Genomic DNA, 20,608 nt, shown 5'->3' on the forward strand with positions numbered 1-20,608 from the left:
TGAAAAAGCAAGTTGAGTTATGTGGGTCATGCCGGCAGGGTAAATGTTCAAATAAGGATTCAAAGGGAAATATTGTCCTTGTTAAAAAAAAAACAAAAACAAACAAAAAAAAAACTGACAAAGCTGCAGAGGTTAAAGTCCCTGTAAAGTGATAAAAAAAGGTCTTTATTTTAGGTTTGTTATATGAGAGGCCACTGTGTTAAAAACACCCAGGCCAAATTTCAGTCATGAAAAAATCTCTAACTTTATAAAATTAAACTTCAGAATCATGAAAAATGAGGCAGTGAAACCTGGTGATGGTGTGGGCGTGTTGGTTGAATGAGCTGAAGCCCCGCCCACTCATGAGAAATACAATCCTTACAAAAAAAAATGCTTGTGATCAGAGCGCAGCTGCCTGGCTCTGTGCCAAAGCAGAGAGACGTTGGGAATTAAGTTTACAGTTTTCTGGCACAAATCTCTCAATTATGATACTTTTAATGACCCGTAGGCCACTGTGGCTGATAGATTTAGGAAATTTACATCACACTGAACAAAAACACAGCATGTAGCCGGCTGTTAACTTTCAATGAAGGCAGTGACATCAGCTTACAACAGACTGTACTGAGATGAACTGCTAAATGATTTTATATCATTATAGCATCAAAACTGGTGATGTCCTAGGCTTAGATATTTGCCTGGTTAAAATTAATCCAAGCCAGGAAAGAGGTGAACAACTTTGTAACGGTCTAAGTCAAACATTCAGTGACACGTAAATCTGAGTGTTTTAACATGTTAACAGCAACCTTATTCCAACATATCTAGTGTGTTAAAAAACAAAAGTTTGGATTTCCCTTTACAGGCACTTTAATTATGCAACAGACCATATACATATAGACCTAAGTTATTTTTGTTCGGCTATCTAACTTTATTGATTTCAGCACTGGAAACTTTAGAAAAAAAATCACATTGAATAATTAAAAATCTACTATCAAAATGAAATCGATGAAATGGTACAAATTAAATGAGCCTTTACCATTAAGAAATGACTCATACTGTACTATTCACATGTATCATTTGATGGGTGTCAAAAAGTCAAATGATGCCGCTGTAGAAAGCTTATCAAACTCAACACTCCCTAAGGAATGACAGTGAGCAGCACACCTGACGTATATTTAAAAAAATAACACTAAAAAATAATAAATATACAAGATTGTTCAAAATCATTTTGGATTCATTTTTTAAAAATCCAACATTTATTTGAAAAGTTCTTTTATAGAGGTGACTTTAAAAAGTTAACTAACTGGGACTCGTATTTATTGCCTGCTCATTTTTTTTTTCTCATGATTTTTAAGCAGGGCAGCCTGTATTCATTTTGAATCTTGGATTTGTGCTAGCTTTGCTGACAGAATGATATAGTTCAGCACAGGAAATAAACCCCATAAACTTAGGCACAGCTGCAGTGGGGGAGCGAGCAGATTAGTCACACCACACTTTGACGAGCTCTTCACTTTTGTTTTCTGCCGAGCTACTTCCGCTGTTTCCCTCCTTGACTTAAACTTGAACCAACTGTATGGTAGGTGCTTAAATGTACCATTAGTGTGATTTTTTTAGTCTCTGATATAACCAAACCTTGCTTTAAAAGTTATTTATACTCATTTATACGAATTATGTCTACCAGGGGCTGCTGTTTTGCATTGGGCTTTTTTTTGAAAGCTGTGAAGTCTCCTTCGCCCGGTAAAGACTGAGACGGCACACCATTGAGGTAATTCACTTTGTTGTCCTGTTTGCTTTGTCTTTGTACTAAACACCATTTTAATGAGTTATGAGTGGCTATACATCTATCTCCTCTTTTTATTCTCATTTATTACAATTCAAAACTGAGAATTTTAAGGAAAAATGTAACATCTGTTAAGATTGAAGTTAGGAAGCAAGGGGTTCTTTCTACGTCATCGGGACAAAAAGAAATGACATGTTAACTATGTGACTACAAGATAAAACCACATGAACATAAAATCAGCTTATTCAGCTCATTCAGTTACACAAAAGCCTTAAACTTATTCTTTTCCTGTTATTTTTGTTTTAATCTCAAACATTTACTTAAAACAAAGCAAGGTAAAGAAAGTTGACTTGTGGGGAAAAACAGATTAAGTTTCCAGTGTATGCTACGTTATAAAGATGGAGGTCTTTCCATATACATGACTGAGAGTGCGTGTCATGGCAGGTGGTTTTGAGGTTATGATTGTAAATTTCTTGTCAAGATACAAATATATAGCTGCCAGTTCTCAGACATGACGCATAATCAGCAGCTTTTGCTTAGCATATAAAAAATGAATGATTTCCATGTATTAACATTGTAAAAAAGTAAAACACAGTGACATTCTTTGTGGTTATGGCAGAACCAGGGCCAGCAATGAGGGGGATATATTAGAGTGATGGGAAGAAGTGGTCTATATGTGTTCATTAAAAAAAATATGTATGGAATTGTTTTTTGACAATAATGAGCTGCATATTAAGTCTAAAGGTGCATAATGGGGTTGTTGGTTATCCTTCAACTCAAATTCTTATTTCCGCATGTTACATTATTACTGTAGACTTCAGTTCACTCAGGACATGTTTGTTACACAAACGACAGCTGATGTGATTGGCTGTATGGAGTAAACTAAGTAAAACTTGACATGAAATGTGTAACTTGCTATAGCGATTAAGACCTTTACTGTTACGTCTGTTTTAATCTAAGAGGATCGACTCTTCAAAGATTCCTTGCATGTTCATGTCTTTTCTCCATTTCTCCTTTGCAGATTTCAGTCATGATGATAGGAACAGAATGATGGCCCCTAAGACTGTCAGAGGGAAGAGCAGAACAAAGCCGTGATGCAGAGACTGAGCAGAGGTGAGACCAGCCGATAGCATCCAGACAACAAGGACTCAATGTGAAGTGTGTTACAAGCACAGTACTAACTGTTTACTTAATTATGACAACCTAAAGTTTCTGGTCTGTTCAGTACACTGAATAACCAGTAAAATCGCCGCGCATGGATTTACCATGAGAATACAAACTTCAAGAGATCTACACAAGAAGCAGTACAGAAAATAACTCACACTTTGTACCTCTTCATAAAGATTGAAAATTAATTTCTGAGACTTAATCTTCTAAAGCCCAAACATCTAGAGGAGAAACATCAGAGGAACCCATGAACGGCATGGCAGAGATGTCATTGAAGTGTGTCCTGGTCGGGGATAGCGCGGTGGGAAAGACGGCCTTGCTGGTCCGTTTCACATCAGAGACCTTCCCCGACACTTACAAGCCCACTGTGTTTGAGAACATCGGGGTCGAGGTTTACATGGATGAGGTCCCAATCAGCCTGGGACTATGGGATACGGCAGGAAATGACAACTTTCGACAGATCCGGCCACGATCTTACCAGCAAGCTGACGTCGTCCTCATCTGCTTCTCGGTGGCCAACCCAAACTCTCTGGCCAATGTCCAGCGTAAGTGGATTAATGAGGTTCGAGAGAACTTGCCTAAGGTTCCTGTGTTAGTTGTGGCAACTCAGACGGATCTAAGGGAGATGGGGGCTCATCGAGGCACCTGCATCACTCCAGCGGAAGGGAGGCACGTGGCTCATGAAGTCCACGCTAAAGGCTACCTGGAGTGCTCATCTTTGAGCAACCGCGGCGTACAGCAGGTGTTTGAGTATGCGGTGCGGACAGCTGTGAACCAGGCCCGGAAGCAGGCCAGGCGACGGATGTTCAGCTTAAACCAGTGCAAAGTCTTTTGACTCTTGGCCTTGAATTGTCAGGCAATTGTACCTTCATGAGAAGACTTCAGTGATACATATGGGAGTGTTGTTCAGACTCAATTCTGTTCTGCAGAGGTACAATGACCTGAAGTTGTATCTTTGTATCTGCACAGAGCTCTTTTTCACTGAAAGAGACCCCCTAAACTTCTGGGGTATTTAAAACTGAGGACTTGTTAGTTGTGTGCCTGATTGAAACATGTACAAGTGTCAGCTCTACTCTTGCATGATCTAAGAGAGGTTTGCAGAAAAGAGCTCTTCTTAATCGTTTATTTGAACAGTGGGTCTGATGGAGATAACTTAAAAAAAAGGCATCAGTAAAACTTTGTGTTTTATAGATTCTGTATTAGGAGCTTTTTCTTTTTCCCTCAATCTAAACCTATTGAGCCTTAATATTGAATACGGTATCACTTCTGATGGAAGAAAGAACCTCATCATGGCATTACAAGGTTTGATGGTTAATAGTACTCTTCCATTCCTTTAAATGCCTTTAACACCACAAATAAAGTAAAAAAATCTGTTGTATTTTCAGCTGTTTGGAGTTTTATAGATTGATTTACATGTTTTCAAAATGAAATCAAACAAAGGAAGCCCGTTACTATGCCCTTTCAACATATACTGTTACGATATCAGTTATTTTAAACGTTCGGATCAAACTGACTAGTTTTGTTTCTACAAAATTAACGTGTGATGCATGTATGTATTGATAACTGGATGCAGATAAGGATTATATAAGACATGAGACAAAACAATGTGCTGTTTAAAATGTTTTATTTTACATGACTTACATTAGTTTTACTAATAAATGATACTCATTCAATTTCGGACATTTATAGTAAAAATATTTATAGATTTTCAAGACATTATTGATCAAATATCTTTATAACCACTAATGCATATGATTTGTGGCTGGCAGGGATTTTATGACAACCATATTTTTCTTATCATTTTTTATTTTGTATTATTAACCATATACCTCTTTTTCATAAATGTCTAAAGAAATTCCAGGCATATGCTACGTATATGTATCTTAATGAAACAGCTCAAACTGTCCCGATTGTTTTGTTCCTGTTCAAACTAATTGACTTTTATTAAATTAATTCAAAGGCTTTATCACACGGTATGTTTTTTTTTCTACTTTTTAAACATATCAGGTCAATATCTTTACTACACATGTGATATTGTCCTTTTTGTCTGTTCATGTTGAATTTCAACTAGGGCCGTCCAAAGATTAACATTTTTAATTGCCATTAATCTCAGGATTTCTGTAGTTAATCACGTAGTTAAAAAGTAAATGTTCAATAACAAACAGTTCAGGTTAATTCTGACTTGTCTACTGAGCCGTCTCTATGTCTTAAAGTAATGGACTTATTATACATTACTGTGGCTGCAGGGAGACTTCCAGTGGCTGAACTGAAGTTTTTTGAAGGCAAAAAAAAAAGGCATGCGAATAATCGCTATTTAAAGGTATTAGTGCACTAATTGTGGATCTTAGGTAACTGTGATTAATGCAGTTAATTCCTGGCAACCCTAATATCAACATTTGTTTTTCTTTCAGATTTAAGCGTTCTTTTCTTACTTAACTGAATCCATCCACAAACTTGAAGAAATTCAAAGTCAGAGAAAGTATTTTTTGTTACAGACCCAAGGTTCAGACAATAAACAAGACAACATACAGAAAAACAGACCAATACATCCAAATATTTTACTAATCACAATAAAAGTTGATATTTTTATATTTTTATGTCCTCCATTTCATAAAACAGCCTAATCGAGACAGGAAGGGTGCAGGGAAAAAACAGAAGACACGCACCAAGCAGCGCCTAGATTAGGACCTCAATCCTATGATCAGTGTGTTGGGGACTGTAGCCTCTGTATATGGGTGCCTACCAACTCAGCTAAACTGGCACCTATAGTTAAAGTATAATATGTACATGAATATTTTATAAATAAGTTTAGAAAAAAAGCCATCTGTACCGGTGGGTTCCAAAGTGGTGTCAGGACCCCTCAGGGGTTCATGAGACATGAGAGGAGAGAGATGCCTCAAAAAAATAAAGTAAAATAAAAATGGTCTATAATTACCTACACCAATAATGTGGGAATAAATGCATATAATAAGTAAACTTTAAAATAACACCATAGTGTGCACCAGTTTAGCTCAGTTGGTTGAGCAGGTGACCATATACAGAGGCTTGGGTGGTGGGATTGATTCCCAGTCTCAGAGCTGTTTGGTGCCCCCCCCCATTGTTTGCTGTTTCTTTTCAGCTGTTTTATCAGAATAAAGGCAAACAGCCCAAAAATAACCTTAAGAAGTAATAATAAGATTAAAATTGTTATTTGGTGAGATTTTGTGCTGAAATGAAAGCAACGTTCATAAAAATCTTTGACACGTAAGTTTGCATTTGACTGCAAAGTTTAGTGGTCTGTTAATCTTTAAAGAGACAGACGTCATGTTTGTGTTGCTAAATGTAGTATTTGCACTTCATGCTACAGTCCTTACCTAGAGAGTATATTTATTCTGTTTTTAGCCTTTCTTACAATGAATTATCATATACAATATTATTATGGTTTGTAGGCTGTTGTGCTTTTTTCTGCTGTTCTTATACAGGTGTTTGGAAAGGTTTATTAGTGAGGATGTGCAAAGTTCTGCTATATGCATTAATTCCTCTGGGGACAGAAATGATCCCCACTGGCACTATTATTTTGGGTAAGGTAGGACAAAAAATTTGGGAGCCCCTGATCTTTGCAAGTGTCTCCATATTAGTGACATGTGTGTATAACAGTACCTTATCTGATGATAGTCAGTGCCAAGATAACTGCAGAGGCATCAAGTCAACAAACACATTTATTTACAGGATTTTCTTCTTGAAGAGTATAAAACTGTGCAGTTACAAACATTTCACTTGCACTGCACCACCCAGGTCTCTATTAATACCCTCCAAGTGTAAGCCAAACTTTTAGCCTCTGCATGTTTGCTTTTTTATAGATTGTATGTGTGCAGTACACTTTAAACCGACATCTTCACAGCATCTGAACACAAACTTAACCTGTGAGAAATTTGTTTGCGTAGCATCTTAGCATCTCTCTGCCTGTAGTAGTATAAACTCCAGTTAAAAAAAATATTAAATCATTTTTTATGTGAACATTTGATCTACTCTTTCATGTTTTCATATCTTGGTAATTAACTCAGATGTAGGGCTGCCCACAGAATTGGCTGGGCCCAGAAAAAACCCAGTGAATGGGCCCTCCTCAGTTTTGATTCATTGACGGTATCAGTGCATGTGTGCTAGATCAGTAGCATAAGTGCTAGCATCTTGGCTAATAGTTACCTTATTTTGGAGCTGAAAAGTGTGTCAAGCTATTATTGGGTTCTGATGTTGAAATAATTTATTTGTGGTCATTTTTAACCACTTTCACTACTTTTTTCCATCCATTATTGCCACATCTTTTTGCCTCTTTTAACCTATTATTGCCAATTTAATCCCATTTTTGCCCCTGTTTGACATTTCTGACACATTTGTAACCACTTTTTGCACATTTTTTGCACATTTATTATAACGTTTTGCCACTGTAACCGCCTTTTGCTTTTTTGATTTTGTCCAACTTTTTCTTTATGTTTGCCACTTTTCAGCCATTCTTTGACACTTTTTAAACTTTATTGCCACTTTTTTTCTGCTGTTTTTGCCCTTTTTTGCACATTTCTGCCACACCTTTTTGCCAACTTTAGTTGCTTTTTGCCGCTTTTGTCCATTTTTCCATGTTTTTGCAGCATTTAACCTATTTTCTGCCACTTTCTTTCCATTTCTTGCCACTTGTTACTTTGAGCTAATTTTGCCCCATATGCCATTTTTTGACTATTTTTTCCACTTCTTTCTACCATCTTACCCCATGTTTGCCTCTTTTTTGCCACTTTTCTCATTTTTGCAACTTTTTTCCCTTTTTTTGCCACTTTTAACTCACAAGTGACATTTTTTTTTTTCAATTTTAACCCATTCTTGCACTTTTACACATTACTCTCCTAATCATTCATTGTTAACATTACTAATATAAAGATAAATCTGTGTAAATTAAACAGGGGTACATTTTGGAAAGGCTATATTGTACTAGAGTATGAATAAATCAAATTCATGTTTTGTTACTTTGACAAGAGTGGCTTTTATCCAGGTAGAAAATAAATCATGGTTATCACAGCTTAACTTGACCGTGATTTTGCTGATCTTCATGGGCCCCCAGTTTGGCTGGGTCCCAGCTTTAACCCCTCTTATGGGTGGCTTTACTCAGATGTAAGAAAATCTATTTTCAAACCCTGTCCTAATTCACATAATCAATGTCTGTTAGAAAGCACATTGTACTGAAATGTTAATGTTCAAATTATTTGATTCATGCAGTTTTATGACTGGCAGTTCATTTTTATATTACCGTGACAAGGCCACTGAGCACGGCTTTCAGAAGTACGTGTCAAATGTGGCTCTGATAGAAGTCTTACATCCTTAATCTTTGCAAAGACAATCATTAAAAAAGATGTAATGATGTAGCAAAGCCAAGGGTGACGCTGTAGGTCTAGAAAAACAATGTTTTTGATAAGCATGTCATACAGAGTCTTAGTGAATCTGTCTGGGATTTAAATTTGTGCATAAGATGATACAAGGAATCTTGAAACTAAAAAAGAAAGAAGAATTTGTAGCTCAGTGATGAAACACAAAAGAGACGACAAGAAAAACCAAAGCCACTAAAAAGCCCCCTCACCGTCGCCACGCTCTTTATCTCTTCTCAGTCTTGGGTTTTTTTGTTCAGACTCTGAGTACTTTGTGGATCAGAGGTGCTGAACAGAATTTTCAAGGATACACTGAAAAAAACACCAAACCGCATCCCAGCACTCGCACAAATGCACACAAATACACAGGTGTGCACAGGATGTAGTCAGACTTGTGTGAACACACAAAACTCAAGTGACTCTATATGGAACTGTTATTGTTGCAAAACTATTTGCAAATTACTGTTATTATTATTTTTTATTTTTCAGAGTGCATACAAATCAGCATTTCTGTAAATATACCAGCGTTGGCCAAAAGGCTAGTTTTTATCTACAGTCCTTGGCCAGATGTTAAAATAAGCTTCCCAAGAAGAGCGAAGTTAAAAAAAAAAAAAAAAAAAAGGCTGAAAAGAGGGAAATTGTTATCAGGGTGCAAGCAACACCTGACAGTGAAATGTAGAAATATGACAGTATCATAGTGAGCGGGTACCTAGCCACATGTATAAAAGACATAGAGGATGAAGGCCGCACATAACAGCATTAACCATAAAAGATGCACAAACCAATCAGAAGCAGAATTAGCCATAATGGAAACCTTACAACAGCATATTGCTCATGAAGGGAAGTATACATCAATACATCAAGCCTTGTTAAAAAATGTATCAGTAAAAGGAGGCAGGAAGTAGCCTACCAAAGTAAATGCTACATCTAACAACATTGTCCAAATATCAGCTTCATGCAGGCACATAATAAATGCATGAACAGATAAAAAATGTGGACATAGATCTGTGCACAGATGTACAGTATGTAAACAGATGTGCACATAAATCCGCATCTGTGTGACTAGGTCCCATTGCACAGGTCTGCTTATATAGAGAGCTAACGCAAATGAAAAGTTAAAAAAAAAAAAAAATTCAAAAGTGTTTTTGCTGAAAGTACACACTGGTCAGTACATCAAGGAACTGCTTTACAGACAAAACAAAAGATGTGTTTTTTTTCCTCCAAATTTCTTGTGCTAGCAGCATAGAATAATCATGAAATTATTCATTAGTCTTCTCTTTCACATGGGCATATGTTGGAAGTAGGTGCTTCAGCCTATGAGTTACTAGCTGTAGCTTGGCTGTTCATTTTGTTATTTCTCGCTTCTTATTACCTCCGCCAAGGAGGTTATGTGATCGGGTGGGTTTGTTCGTTTTTTCATTTGTTTGTTTGTTAGTTTGTTAGCAACTCAACTCAAAAAGTCATTGATGGATTTTCGTGAAATTTTCAGGAAATGTCAGAAATGGCTTAAGGAAGAACTGATTAGATTTTGGGACTGATCCGGATCACCGTCTGGATCCAGGAATTTTTTAAAGGATTCTTTACTATTGGGAGATAGGGCTAATGGCGGAGGTCTGCGCTGTTACCACTTTACACCAGGAGATGGCGGACATGAGTAACTTCAATCCCAGGAGCATGTTTTTGGTGTCTTTCTATTCAAAGTTTGGAGTTTATAGAATTTGAAAGTTGCACGCCTGGTTGAGGAGACGGGTAAGAGCGTAACAGAGAGAAAGACCGTGAATTGTAGAGAGAATACTCACAATGCTGGGAGGAATAGAGGAATATTCACCCTCTGCCATAACTCTCAGTCGTCTGGTGAAACCATGGGTGCTTCCGCCATGACAGTCCACACGTAGCAAGCCAATGCTTTGCCTCACCGTGTGTCCAACCCACCGGGGAGGGAGTAATCAGCGAATTAGATTTTGGGAGTGATCCAGATCACTGTCTGGATCCAGAAATGTTTTTAAAGGATTCTTCACTATTGGGAGATAGGGCTAATGGTGGAGGTCTGCGCTCTCTGAGTGCTTTTCTAGTTTTTTTTTATTTGTGTCTTGTCTTTGTGTATGGTTGAGCTGATTTAAAAACTATGTTAATTTTATTTCATGTCTTAATGAAACTAGGGCTGCAAGAAGCACTGAAGGGCCCTCGCACCCCAGCGCAGGTCAGGGTGTGGCGCAACCGCCCATTAGTGCCAGCAGCGGGGTGTAGGCAAACTCTTGCAGTGAGCTGCAGAACTGCAGAGACAACGGAGATCCTCCTTTAAGCGCCCTTATATTAAAAAAAATCAGCAAGGTGCACTTTGTACATGAATGTAGCAGTAGGGGCGCTACAGCAAAACCAGGAAATTAACATTGACATTTGTAGAGAGGCAGACCCTGATCATACATGTGAAATTTGAAGCCATCCGGATGTTTCATTTGAGAGTTACACCCACTTCCTGTCCAATGGCGAAGGATCAAAACGGCTGCCATGACCACTTGGGCATCTGTTAATGAGTCATGTCAATGTTAGGACAGATATTGATGAATTCAGGTGAAAAACAGAGCATGGTAAGTTCAAAACAGTTAGAATAACACAGAAATGACCCACTTCCTGTCTGAGGCGAAGGATCAAAATGGCCACAATAGCCATTGGGTCATCCAGGAATGAAACATGTCCATGTTGGGGCAGATATTGAGGAATTCAGGTCAAAATCAGAGCATGATAAGTTGAACACAGTAAGATTAACACAGAAATGACCCACTTCCTGTCCAATGGCAAAGGATCAAAATGGCCACAATAGCAACTGGGGTGTCTTTACTGAAACATGTCAATGTTGGGACAGATATTGGGGACTTCAGGTCAAAACCAGAGCATGATAGGTTCAACACACTAAGACAAATGCAGAAATGACCCATTTGCATCACTTCCTGTTGGCAGAAGGGGGGTCCAATGATGTGCTTTTTTCATGTGGGCATGTTCAGTGTGATACTGATGTGTTGCCGTAAGATGTTGAAGACCATAGAATGATCTCCCTTACGGTTAAATCAATTTTCAATCATTAATTTTCCAAAAACAGACGTTATTTTGAAATTGGGGTGGAGCTGGTGGACTTCCTTTTGGGATTTTGGCTTGGCTCCAAGAGGCTTTTTTGTAGATGTGATCATGGTGCATGTCCTGCCCAAAGATCATCTGCCTAAGTTCAACAGTGTTTGGGGGCTGTATTTTTAAAGTGGGAAAAGGGCCAAATTCAAGTTTGTTTTGTCAGAAGGGGGCGGCGTTATACATTTCTGATGTTGGTACATGATTGATAGATACGGTGGCCGAGAGGTCTCACACAAATGCAAAGCTGTTAGCAGCTTAGCAGGTCCATTCCTGATAACAGCCCCACTTCTGTTGTATTGTGACTTTTTATTTGCATCTGCTGCGCCAAGTTGTATTTTTGTGCTGTTGTGGAATCTGTTTGCCTCCGCGCTGTGCCGAGTTTATGTATCCATGCGCGGCGCTGAGTGTTTGTATTCATATGCTGCAGCAAGTTTTTGTATTTGTGTTGTGAACTTTTGTTTTTGTGTTTTTCTCAAATGTCATCGTGTTTTTCTTTTTGCAAAGCGTTTTGAATTTGCATTCGGGTGAGACCCCTCGGCCACCATAGATAGAGGCTCCATGGGTGGTCATCTGTGAGAAGTTTGGTGATTATTGGTGTGAGCACTGAAAAGTTATGGACAATAATTTTTGTTTTTACACCATGTCTTTTGAGAAAAATGGTGAAAAAAGTGGTTGTCAAAATTTGGGGCCTTATTACACCCCTGCCCCCTGGTGAAAATTCAAGCTTTTAATAACTTTTGGTGTCCATCTTGTCTAGTTTCAGGAGAAACCACTCTGGAGTCAATTGGATAAGTCCCCTCAGACGAGTTTGTTCAGATGCGAGGACTGTAAATTGACTGAAAAACGGCCAGATTTGGACACTTTTCCTTTATTATGTCACTACCTCTGCATTTTAGAGGATGGTCCCAAGAGTATTTTTTGTTTGTTTAGTCATGATACATATGTGTACCAAGTTTCATCCATGTTGCTCAAACCTGTAGGTGGGGCTCCTGAATACCAGTGAAATCCAGGTTTTGGGGCGCCTGAGGGGCCATTTCTTGAGCGAGATGAATGGAACCACCAGAATATGACTTTTTTTTTTTTTTTTTTTTTTTTTTTTTTAACCAGATCTAACAAGCTACCAAATTTTGTGAGTTTTGGAGCATGTTAGGGCCCCCAAAAATGCAAAGGTTGTGAAAAAAAATCATTCCTACAGATACAATAGGGCTCTTGCACTGGTCAGTGATCGGGCCCTAATAAAAAACACTAACACTTTCTAACACTAACTGTAGAACTAATTTCACCTCTGAACAAGATAACAACAAAAATGTAAACCGTGCTGGTCTCTTTCTGATTCAGTAGTGTTTTAGCTTAAAGCAGATGAAATCTGCTTCAAACTACAACAAGATAGGAAGAGAGAATGTGAGACAGCTTGTCACCAGTGACAGCCAGGTTTGTTATTCCAAGCCTAATTAGCTAAAAAAAAAAAAAAAAGAGATCGCATTGGAAAAACAATACTCTCTCTGCTGCTGAGTATCACTGGTTTGAAGCCTAAAGCAAATATTCTGTTTGACCATGAACCTGCACAGATTTAGACTTTGTGTGCTATACAAATATTTGCAAATGCTTGTAACCTTTGAATCCTTCTGCAAGCCAATTTAGCACTTGTTTATGCAATGCAATATCAGACAGCAGAATGCACATGAAAAAAAAATGCTCTGAAGATGAGTGCCTAATGCTTTTAGCTTTAATGTAAGAAGTTAATCTAAAGTGTTACCAATGTGTTTTCAACTCCATTAAATATAATTACACACTATTAAGCATTAGTAAAACATTAAAAACACTAGTTAATATTTCCTAATGAAAAAAGCATCCTTTATATGTCATATAAACACTATTTTTAATGTTTTTGATGCATTAGTAAAGAATTACAAAATGTTGAACTATCATCTATAAAGCATTACTAATTTATATATTTTAATATTTTACTGTTATAAAATGCTTCATTGACCTATTTGTAATGGTTAGGGCTACATTCAAGTCAAGGGCTAGGGTTTAGGTTTCATGCTTTACTATTGCATCACTAAACATTCATATCTGATAACGTTTTATTTTAGTGTTCCCTAATTACCCAGTAATCTTATAGTAATAATTATATAGTAATTTTTCAAGAATAAGCTGGTAATTACCTAGTAATAACTTGGAATTTTACCAAGTAATGACTCAGAAATATGCTGATATCAAGTATGTACCTAGTAATAATGTATTAATTATCAGGTAATTCCTCATAATATTCCTCAGTTCTCAGGTAATTAAGCGTTACTGTACCATTTCTTAAAAATAAAATGATAGTTTTTCTAGATAAATTGCTTGGTAATTCCCAGGTAACTTGTTGGATTATTATATTAATATGGTTATCATTATCCTCTGTCCCCTTATCCTGTGGTGTCCCCCAAGGCTCCATACTTATTCCCTTCTCCATCTACTTGCTCCCGCTAGGTCAGATCATTCAAAAACATAATATCTCTTTTCACCTTTACTCAGACGATACCCAGATCCACCTTCCACTTTAATTTAACGACCACAACTAATTACACAACCTCAATAACTGTCTCCATGATATAAAAACCTGGATGGCAACTAACTTCCTTTAACTAAACAAGAAAAAAACAGAGATAATCATGTTTGGTCCACAGTCTCTCACTGACAGTATCTCATCACATCTTGGTCCACTATCCCTCTCTGTAAATCCACATGCAAAAAATCTTGGGTGTCATATTCGATTCAGGTTTGAAATTTGACAAACAAATCAATCATGTAGTCAAGGTTAGTTTCATACAGCTTTGTATTATCTCCAAACTCAGACCAATTCTCTGCACCTCTGACTTAGAAAAACTAATCCACGCTTTCATTTCATCCCGTCTTGATTACTGTAATTCACTATATTTTGGTATCACGCACTCCTGTCTATCCTGGCTTTAATTTGTCCAAAACCCCCTCCTATGTCACTGAGCTCCTGTCCCCATACCACACGTCAGTAAACTGAGGTCATCTGACAAACAACTCCTGTCTGTCCAGAGAACCAGGACAAAAAGTTATGGAGACTATGGAGGGCCTTTTCTATCTGTGCCCCAAAACTTTAGACCCCCCCACCGCACACACACACCCACACCCACACATCCGATTCTCTGCAAATATTGAAATTTTCAAGAGCCATCTGAAAATTCATTTTTACTCATTGGCCTTTGATTGTCCCTAACTGAAAACTCCCTTGCCTTTCTCTTCTCCTGTTTCTTCTGACTTATAGAAAATAAGTGAAAATAAGTGTAATCTTTCTATGAACAGCTTTTAAGATACATCACAGTGTTTAGCATTAGGAATTATCTCCTTTGTGAATTGTTCTCTATTCACACTTTTTTTTTTAAACTGAACTCTTTAAAATATTGATTTTTGGTGTCATGGCCATATTTTATTAGCTCTTATTCCTTCTTCGTGTTAGTGTGAGCTCTGATTGTCAACAGATACCAAGTTTGTTTTTAGTTAGTTTTGACCTTATTTGGTTGTCAGAATAACGGAACTATGTCACCTATGTAAACAATGCAGGACTCTTTATCTCATCCTGCAATTTCATTGCACCAGTCACATGCTGAGCCCAACAAAATCAGCTTCAAACTTTGGCTTGAACTCCACAAAAAGCCACTCAGATCAAGATCTTTGCTGTAGGCTGAGGTGTGGAGCAATGATGGGGTCCTTTCAGGTTGCTGTGGTCGTACTCTGTCTGCTGTCTGTAGGACGGTCAGCACCGGTGACCGACTGCAACAGTTTGCTCCAACCCATCGAAATCCAAGGAAGAGAGCAGGTAAGGCCATCTTGTCTTACTCCTCTCCTACTCACTTTATGCATTTTCTAAACAGTTTTGGATGATTTTGTTTTTTTAAACACACACACAATACCTTAACAGGTCTACTCATTGTAACTGAGGGGTACCTTGTTTTCTCCAGTTGCTCGGCAGATGGACAATGTTAGCAGAATCCACAGATATGCCTGGATCCAAACTTCTAACCAAGATGTTTGTGGAGAGTGCCTGGGCAAGACTGAGTGCTGCTAATGAAAGTGATGCCATCGATGTTTTTCAGTCTCAGGAAATGTAATGTCAAGCCTAAACTTGATTATGTGCTGTGTACAGGTTTTGAGCCTACATTTCATTCCTTAACAGTACGATTTAGTTTAATTAGGCACCTTTAAGAGATTGTGCAGTAATGTTTCCTTACCTTTTACTTTATAAATTTCACTGTTAAATTTTCATTTTTTACAATTTCTATTCATTAAAGGCAGGGAAACTGCATCACACTCAGATCCAAAGCGACCTTGAACAACAACACTCTCTCCTCAGGTGTGTATTATTGAACTAACCTCCTCTTTAAATACTGGACTGGCTCTGTGCTTATGCAAACATATTTGGACTTTGTGTGCAGAATTTCTACAGCTATTCCGGTCATTTTTAATGACTGTTTGTTCATGCTTGTATCCCCAGGGACACCTTTGAATTCTACTGCAAGGCTGCTGTCTACTAGCTGTCCTGACTGCCTTGTTCTGAAATCACAGTATTTCCTTGGACAGAGCATGTACAGCGGTGCCCAGCTCCTAAGTAAGATCACTGAAATAAGCTCATTATGCTAAAGTAGAGGACATGTACTGACTTGCTCTACCAAGAATGAAAAAATCTGAAATCAAAAGAAAAACATTGTTTCATGATCATTAACATATGGAACAGATCTAGACTGGATCACTCCTGTCTCTCCCTCATGTTTAGGTAGTCCACTTCACACTGAAGAAAACTTTAAATTAGATACTTTTAACTAAGTAGATTTATAGACCAGTATTTTTACTTTTACTTTAGTAAATTTTAACCAGAGTAACTGTACTTTTACTTTTTATACAATAGTTGCGCTCTCTTTCCACCTCTCCTCCCTGAGATGCTCAGTCTGCAACAACAGAAATGTTGTTGCACCAACTTCATCATTCTCCTCACCATTTCATTTGTTCTGCTCTTGTGAAAGGTCAATGACACTGACAGGTCATACATGTTGGAACTTTTCCCACTATGCAAAGACACGTTCAAACAACGTCTTTTCAAAATCATTTTGGCACATCTAATTTTGGTCCCCTGAAGGTGCAGACTGTTACTTCAGACGACGTCTTTTTTCCGATGTCTAGTGAACTTCCATTAATGACTTTCACAGTACCTCCGTATAGGAGCTAATTGTTGTCCAAATGTGGTCTTTGTGGACGTCTTTTCTACTTCAAATTTACACTCATTGTGATGTTGGAGGAGTAGTGAACCCAAAACGCAGACCAGAATGAAGAAGTTTAACAGATTTATTGGTTAACAATTTCAGTGAAGGGAGGGGGTTCCATGTGTAGGAGGTAGTGAGGGCTCCGGAGTGAGAGTGCTGTGGCTGGGTGAGGCACTGGAAAAAAGGAGAAGAGGCAGGATTAGTGGCAAGGTCAAACAAAGCACTGGAATTAATCATCAACAAGAAGTCACAATAAAGAGAGAGCCTGAGAGCTGAGGTTACCACTGGTGAGTAGCTGGCAATACTGTGGCATTGAGGTGAGTCTCTGCAGGCTTCTTAAAGGGAGCTTGATTGCAGAGCAGAGACAGGTGTGTCCAATCAGCCTCAGCACCACTGGGGGAAGGGAGCAGCCTGAGAAGAAACACAGTGAAGTAAACAGCAGTCACCACAACACAAGAACCAGAAATACCAAAATGAACTTAAGTGAAACGAGAAACACCACACTCATTTTAGACATTGTTTTTATTCTGCTTCTAGTTTCTGTGCATAACTGTAGTCCCATTTCAGAAGGTGGCACACTGTTCCAGCTCATTTTCCCTTAGCTTGACCTGATTTCCTCAGCAGCAGACGGGAACTGGAAATGATTACAAAGGCGTTATACATTTCCACTTCAAACCTGCTGCTGAGCCAAACGAAGCTACAGGAAAATTAACCGTAAGGAAACAAGTCCTCCACCTTGTGGACACATGGGACTACAGTCAGGTTTACAATAAATCACAATCCAATCCCGACTGGTTTCTTCCCCATCTTTATAGCACACATGTCGCTCAAGAACCTCTTGACTTAAGTTGAGAGGTACTATTACTACTACTACTACTACTAAACAGTAGTCAGCGTAACCTGCAGTTAAAGGGATACGTCAACATTTTGGCAAATTTGCCCATTGCCATAATCCCTATAGTCTTACTGATAGGTTTGTTACCTTTAGTTGTCGGTGCAAGCTATTTTTAAATCAGCGCTGCTGAGTTAGGAGCTGCTCTGCCAATGCAATGGATTCTTAGGGTATCCCGGCTTTCCCTCATCAAACTCATCAAATACACAATCCAACAACTCCAAAATGCTCTTGTGGAAAAGTTGTGACCTGCACATTCACCACGCTATGAAATAATCATGTAACATTACGAGACGGAGACGTTATGAAGGTAAAAGCATAGCCTGAACTACACTCCAGACATGGCTGCTGCACTGTGTCACTCCGCCCAGTGGTTTACTCAAGAAATAGTTGCGAGTATTTGCTTCATGTGTCGTAATGTTACATAATTATACGTTATTAATTCATAGCGTGGTGAATGTGCAGGTCACAACTTGTCCACGAGAGTGTTTTGGAGTTGTTGGATTGGGTATTTGATGAGTTTGATGAGGGAAAGCAAAAAATAGCGTCTGCTTACAAAGCGTTAGCTGTGCAGCTAGTATATCGGTCCCCCAGATCTAGAAACAGCTTGCACCGACAACTAATGGAAACAAACCTATTACTAAGACTATAGGAATTATGGCAATGGGCGAATTTGCCAAAATGTTGAAGTATCCCTTTAAGCTTGTATTTTTTCAGTGGCCCTACCAAGTCTGTGTGTCTGCTGTTGGCAGGCGGCACAAGCTTCCAGTTTAAAAAAAAGACATAGGTCATTTTTCCTGCCGAAGAAAAAATGCTGATGTGAGCAATATACTGAATAATGTCTATTTCATGCGCTTTTTAATTTATGTCAATATTCTGCACCTCACGTTCACGTCCACAAGACATTGAAAGAAACGACTACACAAGCGTTCAAATATTGAACTGCATATTAACGTCCAGGAGAGGTCGCACTTTGACGTCCAGATCACAGACTGTAGAAAGAATTGGACAAACCCCGTGTGACGTCAGTCATCTGCTTACAATAGTCGGGCCAAAAAGGCTTTTGAAGCCCATTCGTGGAGGCTTCCATATTGAAATCCCGGTTTCAGCCGAACGTAACACCCGCCCACTAAGCGCGACTTCATCCAGCCTGCATCCAGCCTCAAGCAGACAGTCACGGTATAGCCATTTTTGGCACTTCCGCATTGGCTTCATTTTTTTGGACCTCTGCTGGACTGAGCTGTAATCTCGCTTAGAATTTGTAATCTGACCTGGGCATAAGATCAGCTGAATAGAACATACTCTTAAAAAATCTGTGTTTTCAAAGTACATTTTCTCGGAAGGACAGCATCTTATGAAGCTCCCCACCAATATGCCTTAGGGCAATGATAATCAACTGGAGGCCCAGGGGCCACATCAGGCCCTCCACAGCTTCCCATCCGGCCTTTAGAGGATTATTAAATTCAGAACATTTGAGAGGGCAAAAATATGGCATGCTGTCATTGAACTTTTTCCTTGACGTCTAAAGAAAACCTTCACCCTAGCAGCATATCGAACAAGAATCCCACTAGTATTTCTGTAATTTGGCATGGTAAACACATCATTATTGTTATCTTGAGCCTTATGTGGAAAATTATTGCAAAAAACTGCAGTTTTGAAGGCAAAATTCCCCTCCTCTGAGAATCTTCTCAGATCTGGTTCCTGCATGTGTTTTTGTCCAATCACAACACAGCTCCAAACTCAGTGATAGAAGGCTCCAGTAGCTAAAATATCTCAATCGCCCCCTTGTGGCTGGCTGCAGTAAAGGTGATAGGGACTGATCTCATTGTTAATGGCTTAAAGTTCCATTAATTTTGGAAGGAAATAATATTTTTACAAGAATATTTTAATTAGATAAAAATGTTGTTTTTATCTCATTTTATTTCAATGTCTGGCCCCAACAGCAACAGTCAAGATAAGAGCTGGCCCTTGTGAAAATGGAGTTGATCACTCCTGCTCTACAGTAACACAAAAAGGACCAACCAAACAGTGTCTTTAGAGAGGAGGGTATTACATTTTCTGCACTTTTCTGTCTTTCAAAGGTTCTAAATTTTTGCAGGATGATGATGATGATGATGATGGGACATTTGTTTGGGTTAGTCTAACCTTTTGTGTTCTGATTCACAGCCAAGAGAGCCAAGGTGAGCAATCCAGAACTGGAAGAGTTTAAGAAGCAGGTTCAGTGTCTGAACTTACCACCACCTGTGATACTGAACAGAGGAGAAGGTAGGAACTCTCTAGATAGAAGGATGTTTTATTTCAAGGTATTTCTCAAAGTAAGGTTTTAGATCAATTGAATTGCTACATGTGAATGTCTCATTTGAGGTGCAAAAATCATGACATGATAGTAGATTATACTCATGTGAACATCAACAGGTAATCAGTATCCATCATATCAGTTCAACCATTATTCTCCTTTTGATCAGCGCCATGTAATTAGTATCGTACAGTGACCTCAAATGAATTCTGTCTACTTCACAGGTCTCTGCACAGAAGAATCTTCAATGGACACTGATTTAACCCAGGACTTGGCAAACACAGACCCTAAAGTTTTCAGCATGCTGGACCAAGTTCTCAAAAGTGACAAAGGGATAGATACGCTTGTTGATTTAATTTCCAGTGGAATATCAGGTTTACAAAACAACTAAATGATCACATCATGTGAGAGGAGGACATTTCTGACCTGAGAAACTTGACACAATAAAATGATAGTAATAAAGACTGATGTATATTTTCCCTTTTTTCTGTACTCAAACAAATTCAGATTTTTCAACTGTCTGTGTTAACGTTCATTATTAGAAAATTTAATTGTCATGGTAGTCTCACATTTTATATATCTATTTGTGTAGTAATAATGTGAAAACAGTAGTCAATCAAATCAATATGGCTGTTGAGGCAGTAAAGCACAAAATGGGTAAATGTGGTAGATGAGATTCAACTTGGAAATACAACACACATGCATCGAGCA

At 38.4% G+C, this 20,608-nt stretch overlaps 2 protein-coding genes across 3 annotated transcripts; both read left to right on the plus strand.

Annotated features, from left to right (window-relative positions):
• Nucleotides 1–627: 627 nt before the first annotated feature.
• Nucleotides 628–4,989, plus strand: rhoh (ras homolog family member H). 2 transcript variants are annotated; one of them, XM_041784554.1, is made up of 3 exons: nucleotides 628–1,552; nucleotides 1,658–1,741; nucleotides 2,778–4,989. In XM_041784554.1, exon 3 carries the CDS (start codon nucleotides 3,171–3,173, stop codon nucleotides 3,756–3,758), a length of 588 nt encoding a protein of 195 aa, XP_041640488.1. In that variant the 5' UTR covers nucleotides 628–1,552; nucleotides 1,658–1,741; nucleotides 2,778–3,170; the 3' UTR covers nucleotides 3,759–4,989. The 2 variants fall into 2 exon arrangements, with proteins under 2 accessions (XP_041640488.1, XP_041640487.1); XM_041784553.1 differs by having other exon boundaries at nucleotides 628–1,741.
• Nucleotides 4,990–15,037: 10,048 nt separating this feature from the next.
• Nucleotides 15,038–20,361, plus strand: LOC121508750. Its single transcript, XM_041785816.1, has 6 exons — nucleotides 15,038–15,271; nucleotides 15,414–15,559; nucleotides 15,744–15,805; nucleotides 15,947–16,060; nucleotides 19,768–19,866; nucleotides 20,122–20,361. Exons 1-6 carry the CDS (start codon nucleotides 15,056–15,058, stop codon nucleotides 20,286–20,288), a joined length of 804 nt encoding a protein of 267 aa, XP_041641750.1. The 5' UTR covers nucleotides 15,038–15,055; the 3' UTR covers nucleotides 20,289–20,361.
• Nucleotides 20,362–20,608: the final 247 nt, after the last annotated feature.

This window comes from Cheilinus undulatus, linkage group 4 (genome assembly GCF_018320785.1).
Source record: "Cheilinus undulatus linkage group 4, ASM1832078v1, whole genome shotgun sequence".
Taxonomy (NCBI): Eukaryota; Metazoa; Chordata; class Actinopteri; order Labriformes; family Labridae; genus Cheilinus; species Cheilinus undulatus.

Bases quoted from the DNA above. Each gene is read 5' to 3' on its own strand.
- LOC121508750 (XM_041785816.1), top strand. From the start codon at position 15,056: ATGCTGAGCCCAACAAAATCAGCTTCAAACTTTGGCTTGAACTCCACA. The intron at 16,061-19,767 runs GTAAGATCACTG...TCTGATTCACAG, and splicing joins CAGCGGTGCCCAGCTCCTAA to CCAAGAGAGCCAAGGTGAGC. The intron at 19,867-20,121 runs GTAGGAACTCTC...TCTACTTCACAG, and splicing joins GATACTGAACAGAGGAGAAG to GTCTCTGCACAGAAGAATCT.
- rhoh (XM_041784553.1), top strand. From the start codon at position 3,171: ATGAACGGCATGGCAGAGATGTCATTGAAGTGTGTCCTGGTCGGGGAT.